This window comes from Panthera pardus, unplaced genomic scaffold, assembly GCF_024362965.1.
Source record: "Panthera pardus isolate Hobbes unplaced genomic scaffold, ASM2436296v1 HiC_scaffold_25, whole genome shotgun sequence".
In the NCBI taxonomy this organism is placed as follows: domain Eukaryota; kingdom Metazoa; phylum Chordata; class Mammalia; order Carnivora; family Felidae; genus Panthera; species Panthera pardus.
Genome location: NW_026526821.1, coordinates 12,576,286 through 12,596,149, shown reverse-complemented (window position 1 = coordinate 12,596,149; position 19,864 = coordinate 12,576,286). Strand labels below are relative to the sequence as shown.

Genomic DNA, 19,864 nt, shown 5'->3' with positions numbered 1-19,864 from the left:
GATTTGTATTTCCCTGATGATGAGTGGTATTGAGCATTTTTTCATGTGTCGATTGGCCATCTGGATGTCTTCTTTGGAGAAGTGTCTATTTATGTTTTTTGCCCATTTCTTCACCGGATTATTTGTTTTTTGGGTGTTGAGTTTGATAAGTTTTTTATAGATTTTGGATAGTAACCCTTTATCTGATATGTCGTTTTCAAGTATCTCCTCCCATTCCGTCAGTTGCCTTTTAGTTTTGCCGATTGTTTCCTTTGCTGTGCAGAAGCTTTTTATTTTGATGAGGTCCCAATAGTTCGTTTTTGCTTTTGTTTTCCTTGTTGAGTAAGAAGTTGTCATGGCCAAAGTCAAAGAGGTTTTTGTCTGCTTTCTCCTCAAGGATTTTGATGGCTTCTTGTCTTAACATTTAGGTCTTCATCCATTTTGAGTTTATTTTTGTGTATGGTGTCAGAAAGTGGTTCAGGTCCATTTTTCTGCATGTCGCTGTCCAGTTTTCCCAGCACCACTTGCTGAAGAGACATTCTTTATTCCCTTGGATATTCTTTCTTGCTTTGTCAAAGATTAGTTGGCTGTACGTTTGTGGGTCCATTTCTGGGTTCTCTATTCTGTTCCATTGATGTGAGTGTCTGTTTTTGTGCCAGTACCATACTGTCTTGATGATTACAGCTTTGTAATACAACTTGAAGTCTGTCGGATTCACTTCTTCCTTGAAACACTTTTAAGTGAACAGAAATGAATTATGGTGGGTAAGTTGGTCATGTAACTGAATTCCTATGTTGTTGGGGTTCCTTATAACTGATCCTTGAAGAATAGTCTCTAATCCATACCGGGAACTCCTGTTTTAGCTAGTTGACTGACATTGACTCATCCTTTAGTTCATGCAACAAATGCTTACTGAATATCTTCTATGTGCCAGGCAGTGGTAAAAGTCCTGGGCTTACGGAGACAAGACATACAAAGTCCCTGCCCTAAGGAGCTTACAAATAAGGATAGCAGTTACATTAAAGATACTTAAAAAAAGGAAAAAAGCTATTTCAGATGATGTTACTGCTGTTAATAGTGTAGATGATAGTGATGGAAGGCCTTTTTAAGAAGTTGATAGTGGGCTGACAGCTGAATGATGCCCAGTATCAGATTAGAAGGAAGAGCATTATGACAGGCATGGAGAACTGTCTTGGCTGGTTCAAGCAACAGAGGGAAGGCTTTGTGGCTTGAGCACAGAGCCAAAAGGAAGGTAGGTGAGGTTGACAGGTGTCAGATTGCATGAGACTTTGCCATGGTAAAGAGTTTGGATTTTTAATTCAGATAAATTATGAGGAATCTAAGAGATTTTGGTTGTGATATGTACAGTGCTATAGGAACATAATGAAGAAAGTTAGTGAAATGCAAAATTATTGAGGAGTGTATTAAACTCAACAGAATAGATCCAATTAATCTCTAATCCTCCCAACACACACACACAGTTTCTAACATGCTGCCTTGCGTAAATCTCAAAAAGGTAGGACAAATTTGTGTGATAGAGCAAGATGAGTTTTGTTTTGTATTTTTTAAGCTCGTGTATACTGATGTAAATAATTTTGCTTGGCAACAGCCAACTTTCATGATTTCATAACAGATCGAGCATTTCAACACAAAAAAAGAATGGGAAATAAATTGATTAAATCACATGTTGCAAAGTTTTATATAATGAAGTAGTTCTGTGGCCAAGTAATGAGGGGGAACTCTGGGTTAAACAACATTAACCTGATAACTTACTGCTTCAGTTCCTGAAGACTTTAAGGTGAATCTCCAAAAGGGGAGTATAATGTATAGCATTTGCCAAACTATTTTTTTGTAAGATTTTATTTTTAAGGATCTCTTGACCTCACAGCCCTTAGATCAAGAGTCACATGCTCCACTGACTGTGAGCCAGCCAGGCACCCCTACCTTTTCCAAACTTGTGATATAAAACCCAGAAAGGGTGGCCTCTCAAATTGTGTGTATGGTTGAGTAGGACTTAATATTCATGCCATGGAGTGTTTTGTCCTGGGTCAAAAGAAGTGAATAGATTGGTGGGCGAATCTACTAGAACAGTCAGAATATTGGCTTCCCTTATGATAAAAATGTTTCCAGTTTCTAATAAGGAGAATACAGATAGTTTCAAACAAATCATTCTGCTTAGAAGGTTGTGGTTTCTGGCTGTGGAGGTATAAGCTGCACAGGCACAGCATTAACTATAGCCCTTTGTCTGTCTATCTGTCTCCTTTCCTTCCTGCCTCCCTCCCTTCCTCCTTCTTTCTTCCTTTCTCCCTTCCTCAACATGTCCTTTCTATTGCCATTCCCAGTGCTTCCATTCTAGGTCAGGCTTCTGTCATTATTTCTTCCACCTGAGAGACAAGATAGCCTTGGTAGGAAGAGAGTAGACCTATAGAGTCAGACTGATTTGAATTTGATTTTTTTTTTTAAGTTTATTTATTTTGAGACAGAGCAGGAGCGAACAGGGGAGGTGCAGAGAGAGAGAGGGAGAGAGAGAATCCCAAGCAGGTTTGCGCTGTCAGCACAGACCCTGACACAGGGCTCAAACTCATGAACCGCAGGATCATGACCTGATCCGAAACCAAGAGCCGATCGCGTAACCAACCAAGCCACCCAGGCGTTCCTGAATCTGATTTTTATTAACTGTGTGTGACTTGGGGCAAGTTAATCTCTCTGAGTCTTCTTGTATGTAAAATGCTTATATGAAATGATATGAAGCATACAAAAACATTTAGCATTGTGCCTGGTTCATAGATTGTGGTTCATAGCATTGTGCCTGGTTCATAGATGTGCCTGATTCATAGATTGTCCCGTTTAAAAAAAAAAAAAAGTGTCCTAACAGATCTTCACTTGTTCCCTTCAGCTCCATTCCGGAAACCATTACCAGCCCAAAGTTCATATACTCCACTTTCATTAAGTTTTGACCCATTTCAAAAAAACCGTAGTGGCTTCCTATTGTACATTAAATCATGTAACTCTTCAGCTAAGTCTTAAGGATCTAATAATATGATCTGATCTCAGCCTCCAATTCCACTGTTCCCCAAAGGAGCTATGTAGCTTCCTATTTGTTACTTTGCTCACACTAGTTCTTGTGTTGGATGGGTCTTCATTCTATTTTGCCTTTCCAGTTACATGTATCCTTCAAATTCAACTCAAGACTCAGCCTCTTGGAAATCTTGGCCCACATGGAAATGTAGGCCAAGTGACTCTCTTGTTAACAACCTCCTAACAGTTAAGTTTTTGTGTGACTGATTTGGCACCTCTACTCTAGGGGACAAATGTGTTTCAGGCTCTTTTTGGATGCACATACTGTGGATTATGCAACTTTCTCTATGGGATGTGGGGTAGCACTCTGCAAACACGTTAGTATTTCTTAAGTAAGACATTTTTATACAAAGTAAGATACTTTATTTATAGCCTCAGGCAGTTTGGGCCAGGTTTTGCTGCTAAATGAGTTTGCCACAAACTTAAAAAACAACAACAAAAAAAACCTTTCAGTTTATAGATTTTTGGATTTCAAAACTGCAGGAAAGGGATTAGTTTGTAGCTGGAATCACAGTTGTGTCTTGTCTTCCAACTAATATGTAAGCTCCATTGAGAGCCTAAATTTAATTACCTGTGACAAGGTCATTTTAAAAAGACAACAAAATTTTATTTACTTACTTTTTAATGTTTATTTACTATTAGAGAGCGCAAGCAGGGGAGGAGAGAGAAAAGGGGACAGGATCTGAAGGGAGCTCTATGCTGATAGCAGAGAGCCCTGTGCAGAGCTAAAACTCACAAACTGAGATCATGACCTGAGCCAAAGTCGGATGCTTAACTGATTGAGCCCCCTAGGTCCCCTTAAAAATGCCATAAGATTTTAATAACTTTCTGATTGTAAGTGTAATACATATAGGTAGTTCTGTAGGATATCAGGAAAATCTAAAAGAATATGAAGAGAACAAAAATGTCCGGTGTTCATCACATAGACATTTATCACTGTTTACGTTTTGGAGTGTATTTTTCTATAGATGGGGGTATGTATACATTTTTTAAAGATTTTAAGTAATCTCTGTACCCAGTGTGAGGCTCGAACTTAAAACCCTGCACCCTGAGATCAAAAGTTGCACACTCTATCAACTGAGCCAGCCAGCCACCCCTAAATTTTTTTTTTACATAGTTTGAATTGTGGTGTATTTGACTTTTTTTCCACTTAGCTTAATTACATTTTACAAAAATTATTACATACTTAATTTTTTTCTTCTTTGTTCTAGAAGCTCCAAATTTAGTTGGGTGCATGGTTGCCTTGAAAAGGCGACATTTCCTAAGTTCCTGGGAGCTAGTGTGACTTTTTCCCTAAAGCTGTGTCCTGGGATCTACGCAGAAGTGCAGTTTTAAAAAATAACTATTGAAGTATAACTTACTGTGAGTTCATGTGAAGTGTACTTTTTGGTGAGTGTCATTAATAATTGTATACAGTTGTGCATCTGTCACCACCATCTCATCAGCACGGTTTTAGAACATTTTTTATCACCCCAGAAAGTTCTGTCATTTTGCACTTAATTTTACCTACTCAGCAACAACCTGGAGACCACAGAGTCCTCTTATAGCATTCTCAAGCTTTTTGTTTATGGAGAATGATGTGTGCACGCACTCACTCTTATAATCTGTATATATGTGCTGTTTTTTCTGTCTGTATTTCTTTATGTCATCAGTCATGTGGGTATAAGCCATAGATTTAGTTTAGAATTTGTAATGTATTAGATGTGAATTTTTTTTGGTCAGTGGCAGTGTATTCTGTGATTTATATTTGGTGTTGTTTAAGATTTGAATATTTACTTAATAAAATTGTTACTTTTTTAAGTTTACTTATTTTGAGAGAGAGGGAGAGAGAATCCCAAGCAGGCTCTGCACTGTCAGTGAGGAGTCTGATAGGGGACTTCTTGAACTCACTCCGTGAGATCATGACCTGAGCTGAAATCAAGAGTCAGACGTTTAACCTTAACCAGTTGAGCCATGGAGACCTTCCATCCTCCCCCCCTTTTTAAGTTAATTGTTACCTTTTTTTAATTGAGCTGTAACTGACATATTACCATTAGGTTCGGGTGTATAATACAATGAGTAATATATGTGTATATTGTGAAATGACCACAGCACATCTAGTTAACATCCATCAGTAAACATAATTACAGATTAAAAAAAAAAGTTTTTTTTAATGTTTATTTATTTTTGAAGAGGAGAGAGAGAGACAGAGCAAGAGCAGGGGAGGGGCAGAGAGAGAGGGAGACACAGAATCTGTAGCAGGCTCCAGACTCTGAGCTGTCAGCACAGAGATGGATGTGGGGCTTGAACTCACGAGCTGTGAGATCATGATCTGAGCTGAAGTCAGATGCTTAACTGACTGAGCCACTCAGGCACCCTTACAGATTTTTTTTTTTTTTGTCATTAGAACTTTGTTTTTCTTACATAGGCTCTGTGCCCAACATGGGGCTTGGAACTTATGACCCCAAGATAAAGAGTCCCATGCTCTACCGACTGAGCCAGCCAGCTGCCCCACAATATAGTATTGTTTGTTTGTTTATTTATTTTAGTAATTTCTGCACCCAATGTGGTGCTTGAACACACAAGCCCAAGATCAAGAGTTCCATGTTCCCGCAACTGAGCTGGTCAGGTGCCCCCTATATTATTAATTATAGTCACCATGCTATACATTATATCCTCATGACTTACTTATAACTGGAATTTTGTACATTTTGACCCTCTTCACCCATTTCATACACCCCTAAGCCCCACCTCTGGTAACCACCATTTGGTTCTCTATATGTATGAGCTCTGGTGTGTTTTGTTTGTTTAAATTTTAAATTCCACATTAAAGTAATCATACGGTATTTATCTTTCTCTGACTTATTTCACTTAGCATAATGCCCTCAAGGTCCGTCCAGGGGGCACATGGCTGGCTCAGTTAGGGCATGCAACTCTTGATCTTGGGGTCATGAGTTCAACCTCTACGTTGGGCATACAGCCTAATTAAAAAAAAAAAAAAATCCATCCGTTTTGTCACAAGTGGCAGGGTTACCCTTTTTACGGCTGAATAATATTCCATTGTGTACACATTATCACATTTTCTGTATCCATTTATCCAGTGATGAACACTTAGGTTATTTCCCTGTCTTGGCTGCTGTTAAAAAAAAAAAAATGCTGCCGTGAACATAGAGGTGCAGATATCTTTTTGAATTAATGTTTTCACTTCCTTTGAGAAATACCCAGAAGTGTAATTTCTGGATCACATGATCTGTGATAGTTCTATTTTTAATTTTTTGAGGAATCTCCATACTGTTTTCCACAGTGGTTGTACCAGTTTACATTCCCACCAGCCGTGCACAAAGCTTCCCTTTTCTCCACATCCTCATCAACACTTGTTATCTCTTGTCTTTTTGGTGATTGCTATTCTAACAGGTGTGAGGTAATGTCTCATTGTGGTTTTGATTTGCATTTTACTGATGATTAGTGAAGTTGAGAACCTTTTCATGTAACCGTTGGCCATCTCTGTGCCTTGGAAAAATGTTCAGATTTTCCGCTCATTTTTTACTTAGATTTTTTTTTCTTTTTTTTTTTTGCTTTTGAGTTGTGTGGGTTTTTTTTTTTTAATTTTTTTTTAATGTTTATTATTTTTGAGAGAGAGAGACAGAGACAGCAAGCAGGGGAGGGGCAGAGAGACAGGGAGACACAGAATCAGAAGCAGGCTCCAGGCTCTGAGCTGCCAGCACAGAGCCTGATGCGGGGCTCGAACTCACAGACTGTGAGATCACGACCTGAGCCGAAATCGACGGCTTAACTGACTGAGCCACCCAGGCACCCTGAGTTGTGTGGGTTTTTAAAAATATATTTTGGATATTAACCTCTTATCAGATATATGATTTGCAAATAATTGCTCCCATTTGGTAGGCTGCCTTTTCTATTTTGATGGTTTCCTTTGCTGTGCAGAAGCTTTTTAGTTTGATGTAGTCCCACTTGCTTATCTTTGCTTTTAGTGTAGAAGGTTCCTTTTTAATCATAATAATAGCTGTCATCCTCTGAACCCCAGCATTCTCTCCCCAGGTACAGATTCTTAGCATCTGGTTTGTTGTCAGTGCTTGTGATTGCATGTTGTGCACAAAGAAATTTATTCTGGTTTCTTTAATCTCAGAACTCTTTATGGGATCCTTACTTCTTAAAATTGTAATTTCTTTTGGTGGCCCCTTTTATTTATTTTTTTTAATGTTTATTTTTGAGAGGGAGAGAGACAGGTGCTAGCAGGGGAGGGGCAGAGAGAGAGACACAGAATCTGAAGCAGGCTCCAGGCTCCAGTTGAAAGCACAGAGCCTGACATGGGTCTCCATCCCACGAACTGTGAGATCATGACCTGAGCCAAAGTCGGACGCTTAACCGACTGAGCCACCCAGGCACCCCTATGGTGGGCCTTTTTAAAAAAAGTTCCTACTGAGTCTTTTTTTAAACTCTTGTCTTCCCTTTTTTGTAGCATTAAATCTAATAAATGTTATGTGACTTTGATCAATTATTCAGCTTTGTTTTTCTACACCTTCTTTTTTTACTTTGTGGTATGTATATTCTTCATCTCAAAATTAGCTAACCATTTTCAAAAAAGCCCATTAATTTCTGGAACCTTGTCTGAGCTGAGTCAGGCTTATATAGCCCATACCTTAAAATGTAACAAATGGATGACCTTCAGAGAGGGGAAGACCCATAATACAAAAGTACTCTTTTATGTAAATCACTATGTCCCAATGTGACCAATTTACCAAACCTCATTTTTTGTTTTAGGTTCTATGGCAATGGAGCTCAGCGATGCAAATTTGCAAACGCTAACAGAATATTTAAAGAAAACTCTTGATCCGGATCCTGCCATCAGACGTCCAGGTAAAGAGAATAGATGTTTTGTGGTTTGATCTATTCTTTAAGAACAGGTGAGGAAAACCTTTGCATAATCTACCTGTATTTGTAAGTTAAAAAAAAAAAAGATTTACACTTTGATTTTCAGGCATAGTTTCTTTTTCATTCTCCAGCTATAAAGTAGATGGTTGGCTGCTGATAGCTGCTGTAATGTATGGTGATGGGTGTTTTTGGTTTGGTTTTGTTTTTTGAGTAAAATCTCTTTTATTTGGTGTCTTGGATTAAAAAGCACTGTGTCTAGAATACCTTGTCCCTTCACCTTTCTGAAAATCCCCACATTTGCCAGTTTTAGAGAGATAATAATTAGGGCACAGAGATGAAAGTTAATTGCCTAAAAAGTGATTAATTAAATCAGGTAATGAAACAGTCTCATAATCCCCATGTTGAGTTTGATTTAATTAATACATTTTAAGACCAAGGTTCCTCTCTTCTGTATTTGACCAGTTTCTGTTAGAAATTTAGTATAAGCTTAGATTTCCTTTTAAGTTTATTTATTTTGAGAGAGAGAGAGAGAGAGAGCGAGAGAGCGTGTGCCTGTCAAGTGCAGGGGAGGCAGAGAGAGAGAGAGGGAGAGAGAGAATCCCAAGCAGGCTCTGCACTGAGTGCTGGACCAATGCAGGGCTTGAACTCCTGAACCGCGGGAGATCATGACCTGACCCAAAGTCAGACAAGAGAGATCAAGAGTTGGATGCTTAACCCTGTAAGCCACCCAAGTGCTCCTAAGCTTGGAATTGTAAACTCAGATGCCCACAGGAGTCAGATGTGAAGGTAAATGATGGAGGCAGGCCAAGTGGGGACTGGTAATATGTGACTTACATACCTTGGTTAAGGGCTTTTGGGATGAGCTAACTTTGGGGGATTCAAACCAGTTTTGCTGGATCAGATTTCCAGCTTTGCTTCAAAAATAAAAGACGTTTCTGTGAAGTGTGCAATGTCCTCATTTTTAAATGATAACATCTGACTTCAAAAAATTGAAATACTGTGCAGAAAAAGCAAACTACTTCTGAGAGCCAGATGTCTCTTGTGGGAGGGGTAGTAAGTTGATGGTTCTCAATGTAAGCCTTATTAAAACCAGGTATGCTCATCCCGCTTCTGCAGAACATACTAATGTGCATGCTCAGAAAGAGGCTTTTAGCATGGCCTCACAAAGAAATGAGTGAGTGAGTGCGTGTGTGTATGTGTGTGTGTTGAAGATTTATGTTCTGTAAAATAAGTAGAATTGTAAACATGTTAATACATCCATTCTCTTCTAGGATAGCCTTGTGATTTCTGAGAGGGAAAATTGTGGTTTTCCCCATTAGTGCTTAAAGAAGTAATGTGTTCTTGGAGGAAGGAAAATTAATGGCTGTAATCTTCTTAGACTTTCCCAGAAAGCCTCTGCAAACCCTGTCTGTTGAAAATGATTTTTAATAATTGTGTGTTTGTAAGGTGAGGTGGTTACTGTTTTACGATTCCAGGGACAGAGTGTAGGAATAAATTGATGTTTTTGGAAAGAGTTATGAACATAGCATTTCTCAGGTTGTACTAGACCGACTCAACATCTTTAGAAAATGATCTGGAGGTTGAAGTGTGTAGCGGATCTCAGCTTATAGATAGCACTGTGCTCCTTTGGTTCTTGAGATGAGACTGGTATGGATGAACTGGAAGGCACTTTGAGGCTCTTTGAGTGTGTAGAAACATGTCGTTGTAAATATTTTGTGAGCAAGTTGAAGGAAATGAGCACAGAAATAATTTGACTTAAACTCATGAGATTTCTTTCAGGGTATTGATTTCAATTTAAGAAAGAGATCTGGCAATTTATATGGGCTTTTCCCCAGAGCATGGATACAGTGTGTTGCCCTGTGGGCAGTGCTAACCACTGAGAGGAAACAGCCAAAGCCTTCCAGACTCCTACAAAACCATAGTGTGTCCCTCTTGAAAATCATTTTCCAGTTCATTTTATTTATTAATGTTTTTATTTTTGAGAGAGAGAGAGAGTGTGAGCTTGGGAGGGGCAAAGAGAGGGAGACACAGAATCCAAAGCAGGCTCCAGGCTATGAGCTGTCAGCACAGAACCCAACATGGGGCTCAAACTCACGAACTGTGAGGCCATGACCTGAGCCGAAGTCGGACATTTACTGACTGAGTCACCCAGGCGCCCCAACATTTTCCAGTTTATCATTCCTCATCTTTTTTTTTTTTTTTTGAGAGAGAGGGAATGAGAGAGAAGAGAGAGCGTGCACGCATGAGTAGGAGCGGGGTAGAAGGGGAGAGAGAATCTTAAGCAGGCTCTATGTCCAGTGCTGAGCCTGATGCAGTGTTCAGTCTTACCACTGACTGTGAGATCATGACCTGAGTTGACTCTCAGCTTACTGAGCCACCCAGGCGCCCCCTAGCATTCCTCATCTTTTATTTTTTATTAAAAAAAAAATGTTTTTAACGGTTTTATTCAGTTTTGAGAGACAGAATGTGAGCAGGGGAGGGGCGGAGAGAGAGGGAGACACAGAATCTGAAGCAGGCTCCAGGCTCTGAGCTGTCAGCACAGAGCCCGATGTGAGGCTCAAACCCATGAACCATAAGATCATGACCTGAGCTGAAGTTGGATGCTTAACTGACTGAGCCACCCAGGTGCCCCATATTCCTCATCTTTTAAAAAAGACATGATGAGCACAAAGTAGGGAAGATTTGAGGATGGACGTCAAACTCTTGGGACCCAGTTCAGAAAGAAGAGAGGTGTAGATTGTAGAAAATACTAAATTGTAGAAACTAATAGATGCTAAAAGGAGACCTTCTCAATACATATTGGGACCTTAGGGTAGGTGTTGCCTTATGAAGCTTGTAAAGAGGAAATGTTGTAAACCCTCACTGTGATCAGTAAACTCAGAAGACTGATTATCCCTTAAGTGTAGGAGTTGAAAATATGTGGGTAAAATCTTTGAATATTTTTTGCTGGTATTAACAATGTTTAGTTTGAGAAGAACATTGAGGGCCAGTATGGTAGAATAAGGACTGCACTAAAACTTTATCAGTGATGAAATCTAGCTGTGTGATCTTAAGACTACCTAACTCCAGGGGTCTTGTTTTTATTTTTTATTTATTTATTTATTTTTTTTTCAGGGGTCTTGTTTTTATTTTTTATTTTTTTTTTTCAACGTTTTTTATTTATTTTTGGGACAGAGAGAGACAGAGCATGAACGGGGGAGGGGCAGAGAGAGAGGGAGACACAGAATCGGAAACAGGCTCCAGGCTCCGAGCCATCAGCCCAGAGCCTGACGCGGGGCTCGAACTCACGGACCGCGAGATCGTGACCTGGCTGAATTCGGACGCTTAACCGACTGCGCCACCCAGGCGCCCCATGGGGTCTTGTTTTTAAAATAAGGATAATATACCTATGGGTAGTAGTGACAATTAAGGAAATAATAGATGCGAGATGTGAGTAAAGCACCAGACCCATATGATTAATAAAAACATACATTAGCATGCATTAATTCATTTGATTTTCATCACAGTAGTATAAAATTTTTTTTACTGCCATTACTAATAGTACTAATAATAATCCTTCTGGAATAAACCAGACCAGTCTTCAACTTGATGGTTCCACTCAGTGAAAATTTTTTTAGTGTTTTTATTTTTGAAAGAGAGAGAATGAGTAGGGGAGGGACAGAGAGAGAGAGGGAGACAGGATCTGAAGCAGGCTCTATACTGACAGCTGGGAGCCCAGTGTGGGTCTCGAAGCCACAAACCGTGAGATCATGACCTGAGCTGAAGTTGGACGCTCAACTGACTGAACCACCCAGGTGCCCCTTGGTGATTTTTTTTTTTTTACTGTAATTCTTTATAATTTTTTTTTCCTTCATTTTTGAGAGACAGAGCGCGAGTGGGGTAGGGGCAGAGAGAGAGGGAGACACAGAATCCGAAGCAGGGTCCAGGTTCTGAGCTGCCAGCACAGAGCCCAACGCGGGTCTCAAACCCATAAACCGTGAGATCATGACCTGCTCTGAAGCTGGACGCTCAACTGACTGAGCCACCCAGGTGCCCCATCCATCCCTCAGTGAATTTTTGATGATAGGTTGGTGCAAAAGCAACACATATTTAGTAGAAACCATACTTCAGATTGTGAATTTTGAACTTCTCCCTGGGCCAGTGATAGGCGGCAGTACAGTACTGTTTCACGGTGCTGGGCAGTGACAGCAAGCCACGCTCCCATTCAGTCATGTTGTCACAAAGGTAAACAACCAGCACACTGACAACCATTCTGTACCCATATAACTTTTCTGATTTCACTCTCAGTATAGTACTCAGCAAATTACATGAGATAGAAACACTTTGTTATAAAATAGGCTTTGCAATAGATGGTTTTGCCCAACTGTAGGCTAATTTAAGTGTTCTGAGCACTTTCAGGTAGGCTGGGCTAATGAGTACATTAGGTATAATGAATGCAGTTTTGACTTCTGACATTTTGAACTTAGCATGCTTTTATCGGGACATAGTCCCATCCTAAGTTGAAGAAGGTCTCATTATGAATTTGCCAGAGAGTCACTTAATCTGAGAAGCAGATTCTCCTTCTGCAGGGGTGATCAGTCAGTCAGGCCATGTTACAGGTTTGCCAGAGTCAAGTGAGGTGTTTTTTTGTGTTTTTTTTAACTAAAAAAAAAAATAAATAAAATAAAAATAAATTTTAATGTTTATTTATTTTTCAGAGAATTTGACAGAATTTATTTTTGACAGAATGTGAGCAGGGGAGGGGCAGAGAGAGAGGGAGGCACAGAATCTGAAGCCTGCTCCAGGCTCTGAACTTTCAGCACAGGGCCCAACATGGGACTCAAATTTACAAACCTTGAGATCATGACCTGAGCCTGAGTCTGACACTTAACTGACTGAGCCACCTAGGTGCCCTCAAGTGAGTTTTAATGGATGGTAAAGTGATTTGAAACTGTTTATTTAGAGAGAGGGAGACAGTGCAAGAAGGGAAGGGGCAGAGAGAGAGGAGAGAGGGAAAAAGTCCTGAGCAGGCTCCACACTCAGTGTGGAATCTGACGCGGGCTCAGTCCCACAACCCTGGGATCATGACCTGAGCTGAAATCAAGAGTTGGACACTTAACCAACTTAGCCACCCAGGTGCCCCTACTTTTTTGGTGCTTTTAATCAGATCTACATAGCTCACCTGTATATAAAATGGAAAGATTTGGTTAAAGTAACAAATCTTCTAACATGAAAATTCTTTTACAGCTGAGAAGTTTCTTGAATCTGTAGAAGGAAATCAGAATTACCCACTGTTGCTTTTAACTTTGCTGGAAAAGTCCCAGGATAATGTTATCAAAGTGTGTGCCTCAGTAACATTCAAGAACTATATTAAAAGAAATTGGAGAATTGTAAGTATTTTGTGAACACACAGTCTCATAACCTGTATGTTTAAGATTTATATATGCAGCGCTCCTGAAAGATTCAGACACAGATTAAAGATAAAATTAAATAGAACCCTCTTCAACAAAATATTAGCAGATCAAATCCAAGAAGGTGTAAAAAGAATTACAAACTATGACCAAGTGGGATTTATCCTAGGTATGCAAGGCTGGTTCAACATTGAAAAATCAGTTAATGCATCATATCAGTAGATGAATAAAAGGCATTTAACAAGATCCTACCCCCATCCATGGTAAAACTGTCAGTAAACTAGGAATGGAAGAGAACTTTCTTGACTTTATAAAGACTAACTACAAAAAGCCTAGAGCTAATATTCTACTTAATGGTGAGAAACTTGAAACTTTTTCACTAAGATGAGATACAAAGCAAGGACGTCCCCTCTCATCACTCCTTTTCAACATTGTATTGGAAGTCGTTGCTAATGGAATAAGAGGAAGGAAAAGGTATACTGATAGGGAAGGAAAACATAAAACTTTGTTCACAGATGACATGATTTGTCTATATAGAAATTCTGAAAGACTTAACAAAAGCTAGACAGGATGCTTCTCCAAAGTTCCTATTGTTTCATTTGAGTTCATATAGATAACTTGAACTTGCTAACCCAGGTTGGTAGAGTGTGAGACTTGGTTTTTGCCTCCATTATGGTTGAAAAAAAAATTTTTTTAAGCTTATTTATTTGGTGGGTGGGGGGAGACATGGATGGCGGTGAGAGAGGAGAGAGAGAATCCCAAGCAGCCTCCATGCCGCCAGTACAGGGCCTGGTATGGGCCTCCATCCTACAGACTGCGAGATCATGACCTGCGCCAAGATCAAGAATTGACTGAGCCACCCAGGCTCCATTATGGTTGAATTTGAACATCAGCTCATTGTCAACTGGAGAGAGATTCTGTGGGAAGACACAGATCTTACTGAATAATTGAAGCAGTGTCTCTTATGGACTGGAAAAAATTAAACACAGTTGTAAAACCATGTTACATATATTAAAAATTTGTAGAATGAAATAATTTAGATTTGGAGTTTTTGATAAGGGGTATGTGGAAATAGATTCTAATTTTAAGGTGAATCCTATTATATTGCAAGTTTAATTGCAAAATTAGAAATTAAGGTATTTTCCCTACCTTATGACAGTGGTTCTCAATGGGGGGTAATTTTGCCTGCAAATCTTTGGAGACATTTTGGTTGTCATAGCTGGGGGCCCAGGGTGTTACTACGGTCTAGTGGGTAGAAACCAGGGATGCTGGTAACTGCCCTACAGCGTACAAAAAAGATTCCCATACCAAAGATTTATCTGACTCAGAATGCCAGTAATGTTGCGATTGAGGAAACCCTGACTTAGGGTAAAGAAAAAAAAAAAAAAGAATTGTTTAGAAGTGATAGCAGTGATGATATTTAGAAAGTATTAAGGTTGACAAAAAAGGTCAGTTTTTCTAAAAAGTCAACTACAAATATGCCCTAAATATTTATTTAGAATTCTTCTTTTGTCTTCATTTCGTGAAAGAGTTTATGAGGTAGTAAATGTAGTAAATAGTGTTTTTAAGCTTGTGCAGTTAGGTGTTACCACACATAGTGAAGAAACAACTAGTGAAACGTAGGATGTTTAAAAATCCATCCCTCTGCTTGCAGACACGCTAGCCCTCTTCTTCTATCTTGATTTGTAAAAGTGGTGAGACTTCCAGAACCTCTTTGAGTGATGTAGTCCTGGATGTTTTCCAACTGGTAATGATCAAGAAGTTTTCATTGAAAAGACCTCTGACTTAAGGCAAGGGTCAGATTGAAGGTTCTGGAGATGGATGTGGCCTGTGCCGTGCATGTCCATAAAGACTTTAACCATGTGTTCTGAGAATGGTGACATATAGAACTCAGATTTTTCATTGGCATCAGGGAGCCAGTGAAGCTCATTGATTTGTATGTAAAATATTTGCATTTGGGATAGAATATACATTTTTATCTGTAAACCCATATGGTCATGGATATGGACTTCATGTTACTTGGTATTGATGTTTTGCTTTTAAGGTTGAAGATGAACCGAACAAAATTTGCGAAGCTGACCGTGTAGCTATTAAAGCCAACATAGTGCACTTGATGCTTAGCAGCCCAGAGCAAATTCAGAAGCAGGTAATGTAAGGCCCTACTATTTAAGGATGCTTGTTTGCAAAGCTTTGATCTAATTAATCTTTTCCCTTCCCGCTCCAGTTAAGTGATGCTATTAGCATTATTGGCAGAGAAGATTTCCCTCAGAAATGGCCTGACTTGTTGACAGAAATGGTGAATCGTTTTCAGAGTGGAGATTTCCATGTTATTAATGGAGTCCTTCGTACAGCGCATTCTTTATTTAAAAGGTATTGATAAATTCTTTTTTTTTTTTTTTTAAGATTTGTAAGTAATCAGTACCCCCAACTTGGGGCTCAAACTCACAATCCCCAGATCAAGAGTCTCATGCTCTTCCAACTGAGCCAGCTAGGCGCCCCGATAAATTCATATATTTATAAAATATTAATTTTATTTATTAAGAGAGAGAGGGGCAGAGGGAAGAGACACAGAATCCCAAGCAGGCTTCCTGCTGTCAACACAGAGGGCTCAAACTCACCAACTGTGAGATCATGACCTGAGCTGCAATCAGGAGTTGGAAGCTAAACTGAGTCACCCAGGAGGCCCAATTCATATTTTTTAAATACTTTTTTTCAAATGCTTTTGTTTGTGTAAATAGTTGTATTTTTGTGACTGTTGTCATTCCTTTGGACTTGGTAATCTTAGAATAAGAGATAAGCTTCTCAGTTCATTATTATGTTTGTTTCTTAAGTAGTCTAATCTATCCTTGAAGGCCTAAAGTCAATAAACATAAAGCTTGTAAATTTACCTACTTTACCTTAATTTTTTTAGATATCGCCATGAATTTAAGTCTAATGAGTTATGGACTGAAATTAAACTTGTTCTGGATGCCTTTGCTTTACCTTTGACTAATCTATTTAAGGTAATGGAATACTATCTTTGTGATACTGTAAAATTACTTAATATTTTAAACTGCTTAATTATTTGTGTGGATTTTATTTAAGAGAATGCTTTAAGTCTATTTGATAGGTAATACTTAGAGCAGCATTTCTTTTGAAAAATTCCAAACCTGTACAGAAATAGAGAAGATGATCTCATTAACTCCCATGTATCTGTTACTGTTACACAAGGTTAACAGTATTACTTTTTCCCCCTCCCTTCCTCTCCTTTGTAGGAATACTTAAAAGCAAATCCAAGACATCATGTTTCACTCAAGTATTTGAATGTTTGTTATTTTTTAAAATATAATTTATTGTCAAATTGGCTTCCATACAACACCCAGTGCTCATCCCAACAGGTGCCCTCCTTCATGCCCATCACCCACTTTCCCCTCTCCCCCACCCCCCATCAACCCTCAGTTTGTTTTCAGTCCTTAAGAGTCTCTTATGGTTTGCCTGAATGTGTGTTTCTAAAGGAATCGCTCCCCATTTTGATTTGACTTTACATATAGTTCAGCTAATTAATTTATATATTTGTACATCTTATGGTGCACAGGCTGCTTTCCTAAACATGTTCTTTATCTCTAAGATTCCTATAAGATTGAAAGATTAAAAAAAAATTTTTTTTTTAATTATTTTTAAGCAATCTCCACGTGCAATGTGGGGATTGAACTTAAAACCCCAATGGGATCAAGAGTCACGTGCTCCACCAACAGCCAGCCAGGTGCCCCCGTTTTTTTTTTTCCTCTTAAGTTTTTTTAAGTAATCCCTATACCCAACAAGGGGCTTGGACTCAAGATGCCAAGATTAAGAGTCACATGCTCTTCTGACCGAGCTAACCAGGCACCCCAAAAGAGATATATTTTTAACCTTTTTTCAGATAAGGAGAGAGGATTCAGTATCCCCCAGCTAATAAAAAAGGGAGCCAAGCCTTAACCTAGTTTTGCTAATAACTCTGGAAAAGCTACTCCTTTCCTATTTTCAAAAAAGGAAAGTTGTATGATACTCACAACTTCTAAGATGTAAAGTGTGCACAGAAATTTTTCATGGTTAGGATGTCTTACTGATTGTACATTTTTTCTTAATGTTTATTTATTTTTGAGAGAGCGGGGTGGGGAGGGCATCTGAAGTGAACTGTGTGCTGACAGCAAGAGCAAGGGGCTCCAACCCCAGAACTGTGAGATCGTGACCTGAGCCAAAGTCAGACACTCAACCGACTGAGCCACCAGGCTCCCCGCCGACTGTACATTTTTATCTAAGAAAATAAAATTGGATAAAACGTAATCAAGATTTTCCACCTATTGGGTTGGCACAGATTTTTATTTCGTTTTACTAATGTTAAAAGTGTCAGAGTGCAGTGAAATGAAGTCTGATGTCCTGTCCATTGGATTATAAATGGTAGTGTCTGGAATTTGACATTTCATTAAGAAAACCTTTATATTCATATTTCTTAACTCCAGGATATAGGAAGTAAGATTTGTTGAGTGTCTTTTACATATTCCACGAAGTACTAGGATATTTTATGTGTATTTCTTCATTCTCATTCTCTGAGGTGGGCATTATTTTCAGATTACAGATGAGGAGATTGGGGCTCAGTAAAATAATTGCTCAAAGTAATGCTCATGATGAACAAGAGTCTGGATTATATCCAGTTTTATCTGGCTTGCAAAACCTGTGCTCATAGTATAGTGCTCTGCTTTGGTAATACACTTGTAGAATTTCATACTGCAAAAATTAGAGGTATGCATAGTTTTAGATAAGCCTGTTTATTATAGTTAGAATAATAAATAATTGGAAACAAATTAAATGCCACGTGGCAGGGGAATTATTTAATGAGAGCAGATAAAGACAATTTTGTAATATATTTATATGCACAAAGGAGAGTAGAAGGATCTAGTTGAAATATCAACATTGGACTTTTTAGTAGTGCTATTATGGACAATGTAAAAATATATACTGTTGTAATATATTTTTTCAGAATCTCTTATATGACCGTATACTATTTAAAAGGTAAATTTTGGAGAAGATATAAGTAGTCTCACCTTATTTGACTAAAGTTTATAGTAACATTAAAACTGTGCTCCTAATTTCCTTTCCAAGGCCACTATTGAACTCTGCAGTACCCATGCAAATGATGCCTCTGCCCTAAGGATCCTTTTTTCTTCCCTGATCCTTATCTCAAAATTGTTCTACAGTTTAAACTTTCAGGTGAGTTTTGTTACATTTCTTTTTTTTTTTTAATTTTTTTAAGTTTATTTACTTATTTTGAGAGAGAGAGAATGAATCCCAAGCAGACTCCATGCTGTTAGCACAGATAGCTAATATATAGCACATACAATAGCACATATAGCTATTAGCTCCATCCCACGAACTATGATGACCTGAGCCGAAACCAAGAGTTGGTTGCTCAACCGACTGAGCCACCCAGGTGCCCCAGTTTTGTTGTATTTCTTGCTTTTGATTCTTTGATGTCAAATATACAGGAGGAAGGTATTTGGCTTTTTCATTGCTCATAGCCAGGGCCAAGTACCTGAACGTCATCCTCATAACATGACTACACTCACAGTGGTAGGAAAAGCATTCTCTAAAAGGAATGGGTGGAATAGGAGATGAACATCCCAAAATGGCATATCCGCATCTGTGTTCTGCTGGACACCAGTTTGAGAAATTTTTACTTAAAGGATATCACTGTTTTTGCTTATACCTTCTTTTGAATTCTATTTTTAGAAATCAGGTAGAATTGAGGCTCTTAATAACTTGTTAGACATAGTTAAGGAAACCAAAAGAGGAAATATAATCTTTACCTTGGGGGGCTTATCCCTCATTAAAAAGGCAGTACTATGGCACAGGAAATCAGTAACTGTGTTAAGATGATGAGTTTGAATGGGTGGTCATCTTACAATAAATGCGATAGTTCAGAAAGGAAAAGGAAGATATTGGTAAGCACTGAGTTTTTGTAAGGAAAGGTTTCATACAGTCTTAGACCTTCCGAGAGAAAGTAAATTTAGATTGGGACAGGAAATAGAGGTGGCCTCATTTTGTGGTTGAAAGTGTATAAACATAAGACACAATGGTTTATTCAGCTGCCAGACCCAGCTGGAATAGAGAAGTCTTGTCTAAATAGTTAATGGTTGGCTCAGGCTGAAAAGTGTGGACTTGAGGCAGTAGGTATGTGGGAAATGTTTGGCATGGGGCAAAACTTACTAAAATAACATTTATTTTAATCAAAAGTCTCAAGTCAGTGTTTATTCTAGGATCTCCCTGAGTTTTTTGAAGATAATATGGAAACTTGGATGAACAATTTTCATACCCTCTTGACATTAGATAACAAGCTTCTACAAACTGATGTAAGTATTGTTTTAAAATGTTTCCCAAGTAGCCTTTTTTTAAATGAAGAATTGTTTGAAATATTAGATTTTGATTATATCTCAGTTTTTAAATATGTAAAAAAAAAAATGCCCTCTGAAACCTTTGGAATATAATTAGACTTCAAAAAATGAAAGTTATTTGAGAACATTTACTTTATTATT

At 38.5% G+C, this 19,864-nt stretch overlaps 1 protein-coding gene across 1 annotated transcript in view; it reads left to right on the top strand.

Moving 5' to 3' along the window:
• CSE1L (chromosome segregation 1 like) overlaps positions 1 to 19,864 on the top strand; it is a 45,262-nt gene that overhangs the window by 5,135 nt on the left and 20,263 nt on the right. Inside the window, exons 2-8 of the mRNA XM_053890166.1 lie at positions 7,816 to 7,911; positions 13,153 to 13,295; positions 15,361 to 15,462; positions 15,541 to 15,686; positions 16,228 to 16,318; positions 18,435 to 18,542; positions 19,589 to 19,681. Of these exons, the coding sequence (XP_053746141.1) occupies positions 7,821 to 7,911; positions 13,153 to 13,295; positions 15,361 to 15,462; positions 15,541 to 15,686; positions 16,228 to 16,318; positions 18,435 to 18,542; positions 19,589 to 19,681 (774 nt within the window). The 5' untranslated portion in view covers positions 7,816 to 7,820. The remainder of the gene's footprint in view (positions 1 to 7,815; positions 7,912 to 13,152; positions 13,296 to 15,360; positions 15,463 to 15,540; positions 15,687 to 16,227; positions 16,319 to 18,434; positions 18,543 to 19,588; positions 19,682 to 19,864) is intronic.